Source organism: Labeo rohita, chromosome 10 (assembly GCF_022985175.1).
Source record: "Labeo rohita strain BAU-BD-2019 chromosome 10, IGBB_LRoh.1.0, whole genome shotgun sequence".
NCBI lineage: Eukaryota > Metazoa > Chordata > Actinopteri > Cypriniformes > Cyprinidae > Labeo > Labeo rohita.
In genome coordinates, this window is record NC_066878.1 from 20,873,054 (window position 1) to 20,889,808 (window position 16,755).

The following is a 16,755-nucleotide window of genomic DNA, read 5'->3' on the forward strand; positions in this document are numbered from 1 at the left end:
ACTCAAAGATCTACACCTTTTTCTATGTACACAAAAGGACTATTTCTCAAATATTGTTCACAAATCTGTCTAAATCTGTGTTAGTGAGCACGTCTCCTTTGCCGAAATAATCCATCCATCTCACAGGTGTGGCATATCAAGATGCTGATTAGACAGCATGATTATTGCACAGGTGTGCCTTAGACTGGACACAATAAAAGACCACTCTAAAATGTGCAGTTTTACTGTATTGGGAGGGGACCGGTGGGGTCCAGAAACCAGTAAGTATCTGGTGTGACCACCATTTGCCTCACGCAGTGCAACACATCTTCACACAGGGTTGATCAGGTTGTTGATTGTGGATTGTGGAATGTTGGTCCACTCCTCTTCAATGGCTGTGCAAAGTTGCTGGATATTGGCAGGAACTGGAACACGCTGCAGAGCATCCCAAGATCCCTGCAACATGGGGCCATGCATTATCATGCTGCAACATGAGGTGATGGTCGTGGATGAATGGCACAATAATGGGCCTCAGGATCTTGTCACAGTATCTCTGTGCATTCAAAATGCCATCAATAAAATGCATCTGTGTTCGTTGTCCATAACATACGCCTGCCTGTACCATAACCTCACCACCACGGGCCACTCGATCCACAACGTTGACATCAGCAAACCGCTCACCCACACGACGCCATACACACTGTCTGCCATCTGACCTGTACAGTGAAGACTGAAATTCATCCGTGAAGATGAATTCTCCAAAGTGCCAGATGCCATCGAATTTGAGCATTTGCCCACTCAAGTCGGTTATGACGATGAACTGCAGTCAAGTCGAGACCCCGATGAGTTTGTGCAGAAATTCTTTGGTTATGCAAACTGATTGTTGCAGCAGCTGTCCGGGTGGCTGGTCTCAGGCGATCTTGGAGGTGAAGATGCTGGATGTGGAGGTCCTGGGCTGGTGTGGTTACACGTGGTCTGCGGTTGTGAGGCCGGTTGGATGTACTGCCAAATTCTCTGAAACGCCTTTTGAGACAGCTTCCGGTAGAGAAATGAACATTCAATTCACGGGCAACAGCTCTGGTGGACATTCCTGCAGTCAGCATGACAATTGCACGCGCCCTCAAAACTTGTGACATCTGTGGCATTGTGCTGTGTAATAAAACTGCACATTTTAGAGTGGCCTTTTATTGTGTCCAACCTAAGGCACACCTGTGCAATGATCATGCTGTCTAATCAGCATCTTGATATGCCACACCTGTGATGTGGATGGATTATCTCGGCAAAGGAGAAATGCTCACTAACACAGATTTAGACAGATTTGTGAACAATATTTAAGAGAAAGAGGCCTTTTGTGTACATAGATAAAGTCTTAGATCCTTGAGTTTAGGTTAAAAAAAAAATAAAATTAAAAAAAAAAAAAATAAAAAAAAGTATGCATGCATTTGGACTTACAGCAGTTCTTCTCATCTGAACCGTCTCTACAGTCTGGTTTTCCGTCACAGAGCTGCTGGCTAGTCAGGCACACCCTCTTCTGATCGCAAAGCAAAGCACAGGTGGGGCACTGTTTCTCATCCGACCCATCAGCGCAGTGAGGCTGACCATCACACAGCAGGGCTCTTTCAACACACTTCTGTCTGTCCTTGCATAGAAACTGGCCTGATTGGAGTACGGAGTCATCATTTCGTCAATTCCGAATTGACTCTTAAATATGCATTTAAGAAAAGGACAAATTCCATCTATTACCTGGATCTGGACACGAATATATGCAAAACTGCTCATCGGCTCCATTGGGACAGTCTGTCTTTCCATCACACAGCTGGGATTGTGTAATGCATTTTGAGGTTTCATGACAAAATACAGAAGGGCTTAAGCAGACAGGCTGGTCTGTAATGGATGGGCCAGTAATTGGTGCTACAAAACAAATTGATGAGTACATTTAATGTCTTAGCCTGGATTTTTTTTTAAAGTAATAAATGAGAATAAATAAAATAAGAAATTCTATGAAGAAAAAAAAAAGAAAGAAAGAAACCCTCAATTGGATAAAACCTAAAATAAGATCTAAAAATATATCAGGGGATTTCCTTTATGATAAAAACCAGACAACATCATCCCAAATAATTGTTTACCTTTTCAGAAATAGTGATATATACATACATACATAAAAAAAAAATAAATAAATAACATTTTCAAAGAATTTCCTTTATTGTTATATTAGACAAGATTATCCTACATAGACTCACAATTACTTTTTACCTTTTAAAAAAATAAATGGTAAAACCAAAGATAAACGGAATGTGATAAACAGTGAATGCATATTTTAATCAATATTTGGAAAGAAAAAAAAATTCCTTTATCATAAAACCAGACTAGATCATCATATAAAGACTTAAAATTATTTGTTACCCCAGATTTTCAAGCTAAAAAGAAAAAGAAAAAAAAAAACAGTGATTAATAAATAAAAGATGATAAAATAGTAAAATAAATAAATGGTGAAAAAAAAGATAAATGAAAGGTGATAAATTAAATAAATGGTGAAAGCTAATAAACTGATGAGCAGTGAAAAAAAAAAAAAAAAATTATATATATATATATATATATATATATATATTTTTTTTTTTTTTTATATATATATATATATAATTTTTTTTTTTTTCACTGCTCATCAGTTTATTAGCTATATATATATATATATATATATATATATATATATATATATATATATATATGGTGACAAATACATATTTTTCACAAAATACATATTTCACGGGAATCAGACAAGATCATCCTACAAAGATTCATTTTTTTTTACCTTGTCAGAAGTAAATGGTGAAAAATATAGATAATAAATTAAATGTGATAAATAAATAAACTTAACTAAATTTACACAATATATATAAAAAAAAAAAAAATTAATTCAACAAAGATTTAACTTTTTTTTTTACCATAGATTTTCAAACCAAAAAAGGAAAAGTATTTTTGATAGATAAATAGACAAATACATACAGATAAAATAGTAAAGGAAATAAATGGTGAAAAGATAATAAATTAAATTAAATTAAAAATAATTAAATATATGGTAATAAATACATATTTCAAGAAATGTCCTCATGAATAAATAATTAAATGGATATAAAAACAGTAAAATAAATAACTGGTGGTGGAGTAAATAAATGTGTGTGTGTTTTTTTTAATGATTTTAACTAACCTTTGGTTCTAACCTTTTAACCATAAAACTTTGGTTTGGAATGTCATTTCTATAATCAGCCAGTTAAAACACTTACCACAGTTGACTTCATCAGTGGCGTCCACACAGTCTTTCTCTCCGTCACAGAGGAAGCTCTCTGGGATGCAGCGAGTTCTATCATCACACTGATGTTTGCATTCGTGTGATCGAGTGAAACAGTCCAGTTCATCAGAGCGATCCTGACACTGAGGTGTGCCGTCACACACCTGCTTTCTGTCAATACACATCCTCCCATGAGCGCACTGGAACTGATCTATGAGGAAACACTGTCAGTGACACACGTCTTGGATATATAAGACAGTCAGGGATCAGGTACATGAGTTTTACCTTCTTTACACTTGTATTCACAGTCCTGTTCATCTGATCCATCTTTACAGTCCATCTCTCCATCACACACATGACTGTACAGCACACACTCAAGTCCGTCCTTACAGGGTTTAGAGCCCATTTTACACTTTAATGGTGCTGAGGTGGAGGTTTTAGTTGCTGAAGTGGGACATCCCACCTCATCTGAACCATCAATGCAGTGAGAGCGGCCGTCACACAGCTGATCCCTCTCCACACACTTCCTCCTGTCCTTACACAGGAAGTCACCTATAAGAAAAACAAATAAAGAATTGTAACTATATGCATGCTTTAACAAATTTAGCCATATTAAAGGAAGTAATCTTGGAATACCTGAGTTTGGACATCTGTCAAAACAAAATGTTTCATCATATCCATCAGGACAGTCTCTCTTGCCGTCACAGAGCTTGGTGTGAGGGATGCACAGCGACCCGTCACGACACAACACAGCAGGACTCTCACACTTCACCACCTTAGTGGGATACCCTGTAGACAAAACCATTAAAAATGACTATTTTAAATCAAATTCATGAAGTCAAATCACGTATAGCACAGAAGGACAGATTCCCACCGCAGTCAGACTCATCAGTGCCGTCCACACAGTCTTTCTCTCCGTCACACAGGAAGTTTTCAGGGATGCAGCGAGTTTTATTATCACAGCGATGGCTGCAGCTCTTGCTGCGTATGAAGCAGTCACTCTCGTCAGAAAAATCTTGACACTGTGGTTTGCCGTCACACACTTGTTTTGAATCAATGCATTTTCTCCCATGGGCACATTGAAACTCCCCTGAGGAACAACAAAACCACCTAATCAGAGTTTATAAATATAAATATAAATATATATAAATAAAATTATATAAATATAATTACCTGCTTTACAGTTGAAATCGCAGTCAGCTTCATCTGATCCATCTTTACAGTCCATCTCTCCATCACACACATGACTGTACAGCACACACTCACGCCCGTCCTTACAGGGTTTAGAGCCCACACGACACTTTAATTGCACTGTGGTTGTCGTTTTAGGTGCTGTAGTGGGACAACCCATCTCATCCGAACGGTCAAGGCAGTGAGAGCGGCCGTCACACACCAAATCCCTCTTGATACACTTCATTCTGTCTTTACACATGAAATCACCTGGAAGAAAATGTAATTGTAAAGCTTTAAGACGGCAAGAACTTCATCTCAAGTTATATGTGCTACCAGTAAAAATCAAATAATTAGGGCTGTCAGTCGATTAAAATTTTTAAATCTAATTACAATGTTTTGATTAATCTAATTAAATCGCAAACTAAAGTTGGCTGTGAAAATACTCACAAAAGATTTTTTAAAGCTATTATTATGTTAAATGAGAAAGTATCATGTAGACATTGCAGATAGTAGCTTTAGTAAAAAATATTTTGATTGATTCCGCATAAAAATTATTACACAAACATTTAGGCTGCAACGACTTAACGTAAACTATGGAACATAAAAGATGATCATTTGAGAAACATCTCAGTATTTTTGTTCATACAATGGAAGTCACTGGTAACCAAAACAGCTGTTACCAAGAGTCTTCAAAATACCTTCTTTTATATTCCACAAAAGAAAGTTTCGAAATGACAGGAGGCTGAGTAAACGATGACAGAATTCATTTTTTTTGGGGTGAACCTTCCCTTTTGTTTATTATTATTATTATTATTATTATTTTAATGTTACTCTAAATAAGAAACTAAATCTGCCAGCAGGTGGCAGTAAATGTCTTTGAGTCATTCATTTGATTTGTTCAAACCACTGATTCATTCAGTAATGAAGAAAATGGCTCTCTTTATGAATGGTCCTTTGAATCACTGATTCACATGGTTCGTTCAAAACGCAGAGTATCAGTATTTTGAATTGTAGGGCATAACTGTATATATGGAGATGCTGCCCTGCATCATATTTGTCAACAGTCAACTATATGAAATATAAGATGACGTACAGGTCTGGGGATGGGGCCAACGCATTAACTGCGTTAAAATATTTTAAAATTGCGTTATTTTTTCATAACTAATTACTTAAAGGGGTCATCAGATGCCCATTTTCCACAAGCCGATACGATTCTTTAGGGTCTTAATAAAAAAAAGTCTATAATATACTTTGTATAAAAATTCTCAATGGCAGTGTAAAACAACACCCTTTTTACCTTGTCAAAATCAGCTCTGCAAAAATCATCCCATTCTGGTCGAGGCTGCTTTATATGCAAATGAGCTCTGCTCGGATATATGTAGATCAGGAGGTGCATTCCCTTTACAAACAAACGTAATCCACTGCATCTTCAGCGGCTCAGATGTCGGGAGTAAATGACGACCACTATATTCATTATTACATCCAGCAACACAACACCTCAATCGCTCAATCGAAGATATTCTTGTCTAACTTACATCCCTGCTCCGGCATCAAAACATGGAGGTCGGACTGTTACAGCTGATCTGAGGTAAGACACTCATGTCAATCAACTATTGTGGAAGCGGCCTCTGTCTGTGTGATGCCACAATGACAGGCATCTGAGAATGGCTCAATTTGAAAAAGGGGATATTATTTTTACAGATTAATTAAAAACCACTGCATGGATTTTTATCATTATAGGGCAGATTTATACATACACTGCCAACACACATTAATGTTCAAACAGCATGTAAAAGTGAACTTAGCATCCGATGACCCCTTTAAGTTAATGCATTCAACTGACAGCCCTACAAATAATGCATTTATTACTGCGATATGGGCAGTTGCGAAGACATGGTCTCTCATCAGAGCCATCAGGACAGTCTTTTCTCCCGTCGCACAGGTATTGCTGCAGGATGCACAGAGACGTCCCTTGACAAGCCACATAAGGGCTTTTACAAGGTGACGGTGGAGTGGGCATAGCTACAAACAAATAAATAAATGACAATTAATAAATTAAACAAATTTACATTAATTAAACTTGAACCAGTGGTGCAAAACCTACTCATCGCTTTCTAGATCCCATATAGAAGCAAATTTCTGATGCTTTTACAGCAGACTCACCACAGTCTGCCTCATCCGAGCCATCCCAGCAGTCCCTCATACCGTTACAGATGAACACCTCTGGGATACAGCGGCTGTTCCCATCACAGCGGATGCTGCAGCTCTTGGTGGGTTTCCAGCAGCCGGATTCATCTGAGTGATCCGGACACTGTGGAGTTCCATCACACACCTGCCGGAAGTCAATACACTTCTTTCCCTGAATACACTGAAACATCCCTGTGAAAGAATCAGCATACCAGGAACACAGTGTTGGGACTCTTTGGGAACATTATATATTTAATACAGTAAAGTGGCATCAACTTATCCAGATTGTAAATCAGTGCAAAACTATGGGCAAAAGTTGTTTAGCAGGGGTCCCCAACCCTGCTCCTGGAGAGCTGCCGTCCTGCAGATTTCAGCTCCAACCCAAATCAAACACACCTGAAGCAGCTAATCAATGTGTTCAGGGTTATTTGATGATTACAGGCAGGTGTGGTGGAGCAGGATTGGAACTGAAGTCTGCAGGAAGGTAGCTCTCTAGGAGTAGGGTTAGAGATACCTGTTGTATAGTGTAATACAGCATTTAATAAATATTGCTAAAGAACAAAAAATTGGTTGAGATTGTGAAACTGGTAATCGCTTACCTGGATTGCATTGAAGTTCACATTGCTCTTCATCAGATCCATCTTTACAGTCCATCTCTCCATCACACACATGACTGTACAGCACACACTCACGCCCGTCCTTACAGGGTTTAGAGCCCACACGACACTTAAAGGGTGCTGTGGTTGTGGTTTCAGTTGCTGTGGTAGGACATCCCATCTCATCAGAGCCATCAAGGCAGTGAGAGCGGCCGTCACACACTAGAGCTCCCTCAATACACTTCCTCCTGTCCTCACACAGGAAGTCACCTGTATGAATAGCATGCAAAACAGCATAGTATGAAAGAGTTATGACAGTTGTATATCTTGGTTATAATGACCTGGTGGAGGAGGACAAAAACAATAAATAAGAGTAAAGAAAGATGTGAAAAAGTGAAGGAGGATAAGAACAAGGGGCATGAGGAGGAGAACAATGAAAAGAACAATGGAACAAGGAATAGAACAAAAGAGGTAGATGGGGAGAAGCAGGAGAAAGGGAAGAACAAAAATGAGGGGATGAACAGGGAAAAGGAGGCCAACAACAAAGAGGAGGAGGAAGAAGATGACAAGGAGAAAGAAGAGAGGCGGCAAAGAAAAAGGAGGAGGAGAGGAACAAGGAAAAGGCAAAGAAGGATAAGAACAAGGAGCATGAGGAGAACAACGGTGAAGCAAGAGAACAAGGAGAAAGGAGAACAAAAGAGGTAAATGGGAGAAGCGGAAGAAAGGGAAAAACAAGAACAAAAAGAACGAGGAGGACAAGAACAACAACAGCAACGAGGAAGAAGAGAACAAGGAGAAAGAAAAGTGTGGAGGAGAAGAACAAGGAGAAGGACGACTAAAGACAGGAGGAGAAGTTAAAAGGATAACAACAATGGGGGAAAGAATTAGTAGCAGGAGGTGCAGAAGAACGAGGAGGAGAACTAGATGAAGGAGAATGACAACGAAGAAGGTAAAGGAGGAGGAGGAGGACCAGGAGAAAGGGAACAACACGTAGGATGAGAGAACAAGCAGGAGAAGGAGAACAAGTAGGAAAAGAACAGAGCTTGAAAAAGGAGAGCAAGAAGATGAAGAAAAGTCAAAAAGTCTAAGATTAGGTTAGGAAGAGGAGGAGGAGGAGGAGGAAAAGGAAAACGAAAAGGAAAAGGAGTGGTTTGCTGGTGTTCACACAAGATTTGTTTGGTACTTTTAGAAGGGTTTTGGGCACTTGTCAGCTAATCAGGGTGAGAAATTAACTAAACCAGTTTAAACCAATCAAAAGCAGCAAACGACCCAGCTGATTCAAGCAGTTTTTTTCAGCAGAGAGAAGTTTAGTTATTTTACCTGGAGCAGCACATGCATCTATACAAGAAGCTTCGTCAGATCCATCAGGACAATCTCTTCTGCCATCACACAGCTGAGCCTGAGACATGCACACTGACGTCCCCGGACACAGCACAGAGGGACTCTTACAGCTTGTCTGAGCTGGTCTGGATATAGCTGTCATAAAACAAAGCAGGTGGAGTCTTATTAGGTTATTTGTAGTTTTGGGAACATTTAATTCTTCCACCAAACAATGTATTTAGAAAGTGGAGCATAAGACAGATATTGAGTAAAAGTTTAAAAGTCACAAGCAACTACTGATTGACATGTAAAGCCACACTTTTGAAATTTGTATAATGTTTGGTCCACTCCCACTGTAAGCCATTTTGATCCGATCCAAAGGTGGCTAAATCAGGGAGAGGGAAAACTGGCTAGTGGTGGGTTGAGGAACCCATTAAGGAGGCAGAAGAAAAGCTGGAGGCAGGAGTCCAGGGGGTGAAGGCAAGTAACAGGGGAGAAGGCATGAACCTGCCCAAAATAACTATTGTCTTTTTGGACTTCTGCAGGGAACAGGTAGTTGTTGGTGGATCTCAAACAGCAGATGATGTTCTCTCAAGATCAAGGATGCCCAAACTCAGTCCTGGAGGGCCGGTGTCCTGCAGAGTTTAGCTCCAACTTCCCTCAACACTACTGCCGGGAAGTTTTTAACATGCCTAGTAAGAGCTTGATTAGCTGGTTCAGGTGTGTCTAATTGGGGTTGGAGGTAAACTCTGCAGGACAGCAGCCCTCCAGGACAGAGTTTGGGTACGCCTGCTCAAGATGTTGCAGCTGAAATTGGACATTGTCCTTGCGTCCGATTCTACCATGCAGGATATGTTGCTAAAGTTGACACCCCTGTGGGAAGACTGTTTGGAGAGGAAGTCCTCCAAACACACAGGACTGGTCAGTGATTGACAGCAAACTATGTGTCTCCCAGTGGGGGTGGGACAGAGGATTGGAGTCCACATGTTAGTCAGAGCCTTCAGCAAATTGGGTATCACAAGAGAGAGGAGGAGAGCCATCTGCAGTACCACCAAAGTGGCACCAAGGACATTAAGATGCTATGGCTTACAAGTAACTCACCATCTATAAACAAACTGGGGTCACCTTGAGCAAGGTGTATGATGTTGAAAGACCCAAAAGACCCAGGAATTTCAAGAACGTCACAGGATGTGTGATGAGAAGCATCAGTGGATGTATGCATACAATGTTTCAAAAGACTTGAAGCTACCTCAGTTTCTGCAACTTTATACTGCAGATTTTGACCCTCTCTGGCATTTTTGTATTTTTTCAGGGTACACCAGAGTCAGGGTACACCAGACTCATCTTAAAGGACTGGAAGAGTTTAGCTTCAAATCTTAAATAAACACACCTGAACCATCTAATCAAGGTTTTACTAGGTATACTTGAAGCTTCCAGGCATGTGTGTTGAGGCACGCTGGAGCTAAACTCCGCAGGACACCAGCCCTTCAGGACCAAGTTTGATGACCCCTGAACTAAGCTTTCCCCAAGTTCAAGAAAACTGTTGGCTTACCACAGTTGGCTTCATCAGTGCCATCTCGACAGTCCCTAATCCCATTGCAGATGAAGACTTCAGGAATACAGTGAGTGTCCCAGTCACAACGCAAGCTGCAGCTCTTTGAGGGTTTCCAGCATCCTGCTTCATCAGACTTATCCAGACACTGAGTCGTCCCATCACATACCTGATTCATTTCAATACACCTCCCTCCAGAGGAACACTGGAACTGGCCTGTGGTGGAAGAACAAGGACAGATCAGTACTTGGATATAATGGCCAAAATGTTGATATGAATGTTTGAGAGTACTGGGATGTCTAACCAGGCTGGCACTGACGACCACAGTCCTGTTCATCAGATCCATCTTTACAGTCCATCTCTCCATCACACACATGACTGTACTGCACACACTCACGTCCGTCCTTACAGGGTTTAGAGCCCACACGACACTTCAGTGATGCTGTGCTTGAGGTTCTAGCTGCCATGTAACAAGCTACCTCATCAGAGCCGTCAAGGCAGTGAGAGCGGCCATCACACACCAGATTCCCATCAATACACTTTCTCCTGTCCTTACACAGGAAGTCACCTGGTACAGCATTACAGACATCAGTGCTTAGCTTTTTCTTTGGGAAAGAGTTTATTTACATCAAAAGAGCAAGTGAAAATTTACCAGGTTTTGAACAAGTGTCTACACACGAAACTTCATCAGAACCATCCGGACAATCTATCTTCCCATCACACAGCAGAGTCTGAGAAATGCAGAGTGATGTTCCTGGACACATCACAGATGGACTTCTACAGACTGGAGACGGAGGTTGCAAACCTAAGCTGCCTTTGTTCAGTGTTACCAAATTGATTTCCCCTCTTTTAATCTCAGCTGTGAACATAAGGAGATCAGGTATGTTTTAAAACAGGTTAAACACAGGTTAAACACAGAACAACAAATAAGACTATTACTCATTCCACATGCAAAGGTTATGGAATTGCCCAATCTCAACAGAAGTGATAAAGGTATTAAAGGGAACCCCAGGTATTAAGGCTTGTATGGCTTAATATAATGTACATGATGTCTCTTACTGAGATATGTAGTAGAAAACCCATGAAAGATTTATGTTACTTAAAAAAAAAAAATTATTATTTCAGTGACATAAATGGTTGCACACACTACTAGTGCTACCTGTTGCTATTTTTACCACAACACAACTCGGAATAAGCAACTTGGAAAATAAAATACTGATACGATGCCACATTGTGCAGCTTTTGGTAAATTTCAGTCGAAGGGCAACAAGAGAAGTGATGCAAGTCTTCACTGCTTTCCTAGCGATAAGAGGAGGAGGACAGAATGGGAAGATACCTGTGGACGAATAAAACTTCCTAAAGAACTGCGTCTTTGTTCTGTCCACTTTAGACCTGATGCCTTTAAGGCTTTTAGCTACTGAAAAAGCTAACAAATGGCAGAGACAAGAAACACTAGATGCCATCCTGGCTGTAAACATGCTGACGCTTGTCATGACAGCGCAGCCACTGAAGGAGTTCATCAGCATGGATTTGACTGAAAATCCGGGGGCATTTAGACTGCTTTCTGGAAAAATCAACAGTACTGCATTTGGTTTAAGCCTACACTTAAGGTGTACTCACACTAGGCACAGTTGCCTTGAACCGAGCCCGAAAGCTTATTCCCCCTCACCCGGTGGCCTACACTCACACTTGCACTAAACTTTCCTGGCCAGATCACACTTACGTCATGTATGAGATAACGGAGAAAACCACTTTCACCAATATTCTGCCTAATAAATGTATAACTTATGCCATGCATTGATTTTCACTTGCATGTATCAGAATTATTACAGAGGCCGCTGATGTTAATGAAATAATTTGTAGCTTTACTTGCAAACTACAATTCCTGTTCAGCATTAAGGTGAGAACCAGACCCATTATAAACCTAAATATACTTGATTCCATTAAATTAATAGAAAGTAGTAGTAGTAGTAGTAACAGAATATGTTTGCGGTCGTAATGATGACAGTAACGCATACAAAATAGTATCTGTGCCTGAGCACAACCGAACCGTGCCCTGGCCTACCTCTTCCAACCGGGCTAGGGACGGCTAAACAAGCCAGGCTTTGGGGGTCAGACACGCTCGGGTAACAGTTCAAAACGCCTAGTGTAATTTCACCCTTATATCCATCGCCACCTGTAAGCTCTTTCGGTAACTGTGGTCATTGTATCAATTGTGTATTTTCCAAATTGTAGTGCCAGTAATCTTAAAGACACCTAATCGATGTCTATTTGACATCTGATAGGAAACGTCCAATAGATGTATTGCAGATGAGCAAACTACGTCTTGCAGATTCTTGCAGATGTAAATGCAGACATCAAATAGACGTCTCCGAGATGTACGTGTGCTATCATGAATTACTTAAATAAATCTTTGATGGGTTTTCTTCTACATATTTCAGTAAAAAACAACATTTATGCTATATTAAGACATCAAGTCTTAATATCCAGGGTTGCCTTTAAAGGTATAGCAAAAAAGCCTACGCAATGGTAAGGTTCAAGAGTTATGATGCTTTTGACAACATAGGGGGAAAAAAAAAAAAAAAAAAAAAACATTAGTGGAGTTAACCGAAAAAAAAAATTAACAGAATATGGCCCCTGTAAAGCTATGCCTGTAATTTTCTGATGTTAGAATACTTTCACCCATCTCAGACAGAAAAATTGACTCAATGAGTGGTGTAAGCTTGGATTGGAACTGTTTGTATAACCAATAAAGAGTGGAATTTTTGGGAAACCTATTTGGACATAGTCTTGGGAAAGCCATTTAATAATGGTAGTGATTAGTTCACTTTTATATACACTCACTGCCTGGGCATAAATATAAAAATGCACTTGATACGATAAAACCTGCATTTTATGCTAACTCACAGCAGTTGACTTCATCAGTGGCGTCCACACAGTCTTTCTCTCCATCACAGAGGAAGCTCTCTGGGATGCAGCGAGTTTTATTATCACACTGATGTTTGCATTCGTGTGATCGAGTGAAACAGTCCAGTTCATCTGAGCGATCCTGACACTGAGGTGTGCCGTCACACACCTGCTTTCTGTCAATACACATCCTCCCATGAGCGCACTGGAACTGATCTATGAAGAAACATTTGTTTAGTACAGTCTATAGCTTGCAGGAATTGTATTAAATTAGGATAATTTCTTCTTTAACAGTTTTACCTGCTTTACACTGATATTCACAGTTGCGTTCATCAGATCCATCTTTACAGTCCATCTCTCCATCACACACATGACTGTACAGCACACACTCACGCCCGTTCTTACAGGGTTTAGAGCCCATGCGACACTTTAATGGAGCTGGTTTTGAGTTTTGAGCCACCATGTAACAAGTTACTTCATCAGAGCCGTCAAGGCAGTGAGATCGCCCGTCACACACCAGATTCCCATCAATACACTTTCTTCTGTCCCTACACAGGAAGTCACCTGGCACAACATTACAGATGTCAGTGCTTCGCTTTTTCTTTGGAATAAAAATTATTTACACTGAAGATAAAACAAAGACTTACCAGGTTTTGAACAAGTGTCTACACACGACACTTCATCAGAACCGTCAGGGCAATCAATCTTCCCATCACACAGTCGAACTGGAGAAATGCACAGTGATGTTCCTGGACACATCATGGATGGACTCCTACACACTGGAGGTGGAGGTTGCAAATCTAAGTTGCCTTTGTTCAGTGTTACCAAATTGATTTCCCCTCTTTTAATCTCAGCTGTGAACATAAGGAAATCAGGCATGTTTTAAGAAAGTTTAGGCTAAACAGAGCATGAGGGTGTTATTCCACATGTAAAGAGACCAATAATCACAACAAATGTCATTTGCATGGAGGTCTTAAAGGTAGGGTACAACGAGGCTAAAGGCGCCCTGGGGTAAAAGGCGCTTTTGATATTAATTTTCCCTTAAACCACTAGATGGCAGAAAAAAAACAAACAAAAAAAAACGTGGCATAGCACTCAATAAAACATCCGCTTTTCAACATACACGTGCAAAATTGTCTGATCCTTGACATGATGGTGGTCAGCAGCGCAAAGTCGATTCTGTGCTTGCTTGATCTAATATATGATGTTTTTTTTAAAAAAAATAATAATAATAAATAAATAAATATTTGCTAAAATTCTTGAATATATCTTAAGACAAAGGTCTTCTTAATGATTTGAATATGTAAAAGTACGGTATTTGGGGTGAAAAGCGCCCCTGCTGTTGGGGCTAAAAGGCACAATAATTAACATGATAATTAATAGAAGGCTGACTTTTCCATTTGTTGACGTGACATTGTTAGATTCAGATGGTAAATATCATATATAATATTGGGTGTCCAACTTAGAGATAATCACTGTGTTTAGAATGAAACCATCATATTTTAAAACAATATTAATCATATCATAAAATAAAATATCATTTATCGTCACTACCGTAAATCTATTTTAAATTATTATGGGACCTCCTTTATTGCTTTCAGAATCTTTATAGTTTAAAATGATTTAAAAATATGTATTTTCAAATATAAGTTTTATTTTAACATTTTAATGACAGTATATATATATTGAACAAAAAATATATTATTTTATTGATCAAAATAAGCAGAAAATAGTACAAACAAAAAGTGATTGTTTTGAACAAGTATTAACTTATACATTACTAAAAAAAAAAAAAAATAAAAAAATATTTTAGCTAAAGTATTTGTATCAATTCCCTTGCCACCGCATACATTTATGAGATTTTTAAACAATAAACAACTTGTATGATTTATTTTCACATAAAATCTGTTGCTCCATAAATGTTCAATACAAACACATGTATTTTTCTGCAATCATACACTTTAGGCGCAGTGAAAAGCACAGTTTTTCTTAAGGGGTGCCTTTAGCCCCGTTGTACCCTGTACTTGTATACCTATATAATAATAAAAAAAGCCTTTGTTATGGTAAGGATCAAGAGTTATGATTTTTTTTTATTTATTTATTTATTTTGGAGAACAAGAAACCTACTAGTGGACTTTACTAGTGGATATAGCCCCATTTAAATGTATACCTGTAATTTCTTTGATGATATAATACCGTCACCTATTCCAGATTTAAATAAAACAGTAAAGTAACAGTAAACGGTAAAAACAAAAACTCACAGCAGTTGACTTCATCAGTGGCGTCCACACAGTCCTTCTCTCCGTCACAGAGGAAGCTCTCTGGGATGCAGCGAGTTTTATTATCACACTGATGTTTGCATTCGTGTGATCGAGTGAAACAGTCCAGTTCATCAGAGCGATCCTGACACTGAGGTGTGCCGTCACACACCTGCTTTCTGTCAATACACATCCTCCCATGAGCGCACTGGAACTGATCTATGAGGAAACACTGTCAGTTACACACATCTCGAGTTAAATATTCAAAGGATCAGAGAATCAGGGATCAGTTTTACCTTCTTTACACTGGTATTCACAGTCCTGTTCATCAGATCCATCTTTACAGTCCATCTCTCCATCACACACATGACTGTACAGCACACACTCAAGTCCGTCCTTACAGGGTTTAGAGCCCATATTACACCTTAAAGGAACTGGGATGGTTTCAGGAGCCATGGTGGGACATCCCATCTCATCTGACCCGTCAGCACAGTCAAAGCGCCCATCACACACTAGAGCTCCCTCAATACATTTTCTCCTGTCCTCACATAGGAAGTCACCTGGCAAAGCACAGGTTTAGGTGTTGCATATCAGCAATTTACTTTGTGTTTGCAACAGTAAAAATTAAATCAACTTAATTTACACTGAAGTTGAAGTACCAGGTTTTGCACAAGTGTCAATGCATGAGCCTTCATCAGAACCATCAGGACAATCTATTGTCCCATCACACAGCCGAGTCTGAGAAATGCACACTGATGTTCCTGGACACATCATGGATGGACTTCTACAGACTGGAGACGGTGCAAAACCTGAGCTGCCTTTGTTCACCGGCATGATGTTTACTTCCCCTCTTTTAGTTTCCACTATGCAGAGAAAATACAAATAGAGCACTGATCGATACAGGTTAATAAAACAAACACACAATGTGCAAAACAATGTGCGTAAATTACTTATTAAATTCAAGCACCAGGCTGAAAAATCAACATGAAACAACACTTGATATTTAGGGAAAACCTGTAAATGAAGGAATTTCAAAATTGTGATCTGAAACACATGTGTGACCCTGGACCACAAAACCAGTCATAAGGGTCAATTTGGTCAAATTGAGATTTATAAATCACCTGAGAGCCGAATAAATAAGGTTTCCATTGATGTATGGTTTGCTATAATAGACCAATATTTGGCCGAGATACAACTATTTGAAAATCTGGAATTTGAGGATGCAAAAAAATAAATAAATAAATAAATAATAAAATAAATAAATAAATAAATAAATAAATATTGAGAAAAATCACCTTTAAAGTTGTCAAATGAAGTTCTTTGCAATGCATATTACTAATCAAAAATTAAGTCTTGATATATTTACAGTAGGAATTTTACCAAATATCTTTACTTAATATCCTAATGATTTTTGGCATAAAACAAAAATCACTAATTTTGACCCATAATGTATTTTTGGCTATTGCTACAAATATACCCCAGCGACTTAAGACTGGT

General features: G+C 39.1%; 1 protein-coding gene across 9 annotated transcripts in view; it reads right to left on the reverse strand.

The window, feature by feature from the left end:
- The window catches only part of si:dkey-88l16.3 (low-density lipoprotein receptor-related protein 2), a 52,415-nt gene that overhangs the window by 21,209 nt on the left and 14,451 nt on the right, over positions 1-16,755 (reverse strand). Inside the window, exons 18-37 of one of the 9 annotated variants that reach the window (XM_051121922.1) lie at positions 15,918-16,121; positions 15,555-15,818; positions 15,262-15,477; positions 13,648-13,779; positions 13,301-13,564; positions 13,001-13,216; positions 10,746-10,952; positions 10,398-10,661; positions 10,094-10,309; positions 8,542-8,697; positions 7,225-7,491; positions 6,602-6,817; positions 6,308-6,460; positions 4,439-4,705; positions 4,140-4,355; positions 3,902-4,054; positions 3,551-3,817; positions 3,261-3,476; positions 1,723-1,890; positions 1,432-1,635 (exon numbers count right to left, since the gene is read on the reverse strand). In XM_051121922.1, the coding sequence (XP_050977879.1) occupies positions 1,432-1,635; positions 1,723-1,890; positions 3,261-3,476; positions 3,551-3,817; positions 3,902-4,054; positions 4,140-4,355; positions 4,439-4,705; positions 6,308-6,460; positions 6,602-6,817; positions 7,225-7,491; positions 8,542-8,697; positions 10,094-10,309; positions 10,398-10,661; positions 10,746-10,952; positions 13,001-13,216; positions 13,301-13,564; positions 13,648-13,779; positions 15,262-15,477; positions 15,555-15,818; positions 15,918-16,121 (4,266 nt within the window). Of the gene's footprint in view, positions 1-1,431; positions 1,636-1,722; positions 1,891-3,260; positions 3,477-3,550; positions 3,818-3,901; positions 4,055-4,139; positions 4,356-4,438; positions 4,706-6,307; positions 6,461-6,601; positions 6,818-7,224; positions 7,492-8,541; positions 8,698-10,093; positions 10,310-10,397; positions 10,662-10,745; positions 10,953-13,000; positions 13,217-13,300; positions 13,565-13,647; positions 13,855-15,261; positions 15,478-15,554; positions 15,819-15,917; positions 16,122-16,755 lie in introns of all 9 variants that reach the window. The other 8 variants (XM_051121920.1, XM_051121923.1, XM_051121926.1 and 5 more) reach the window with 8 other exon arrangements.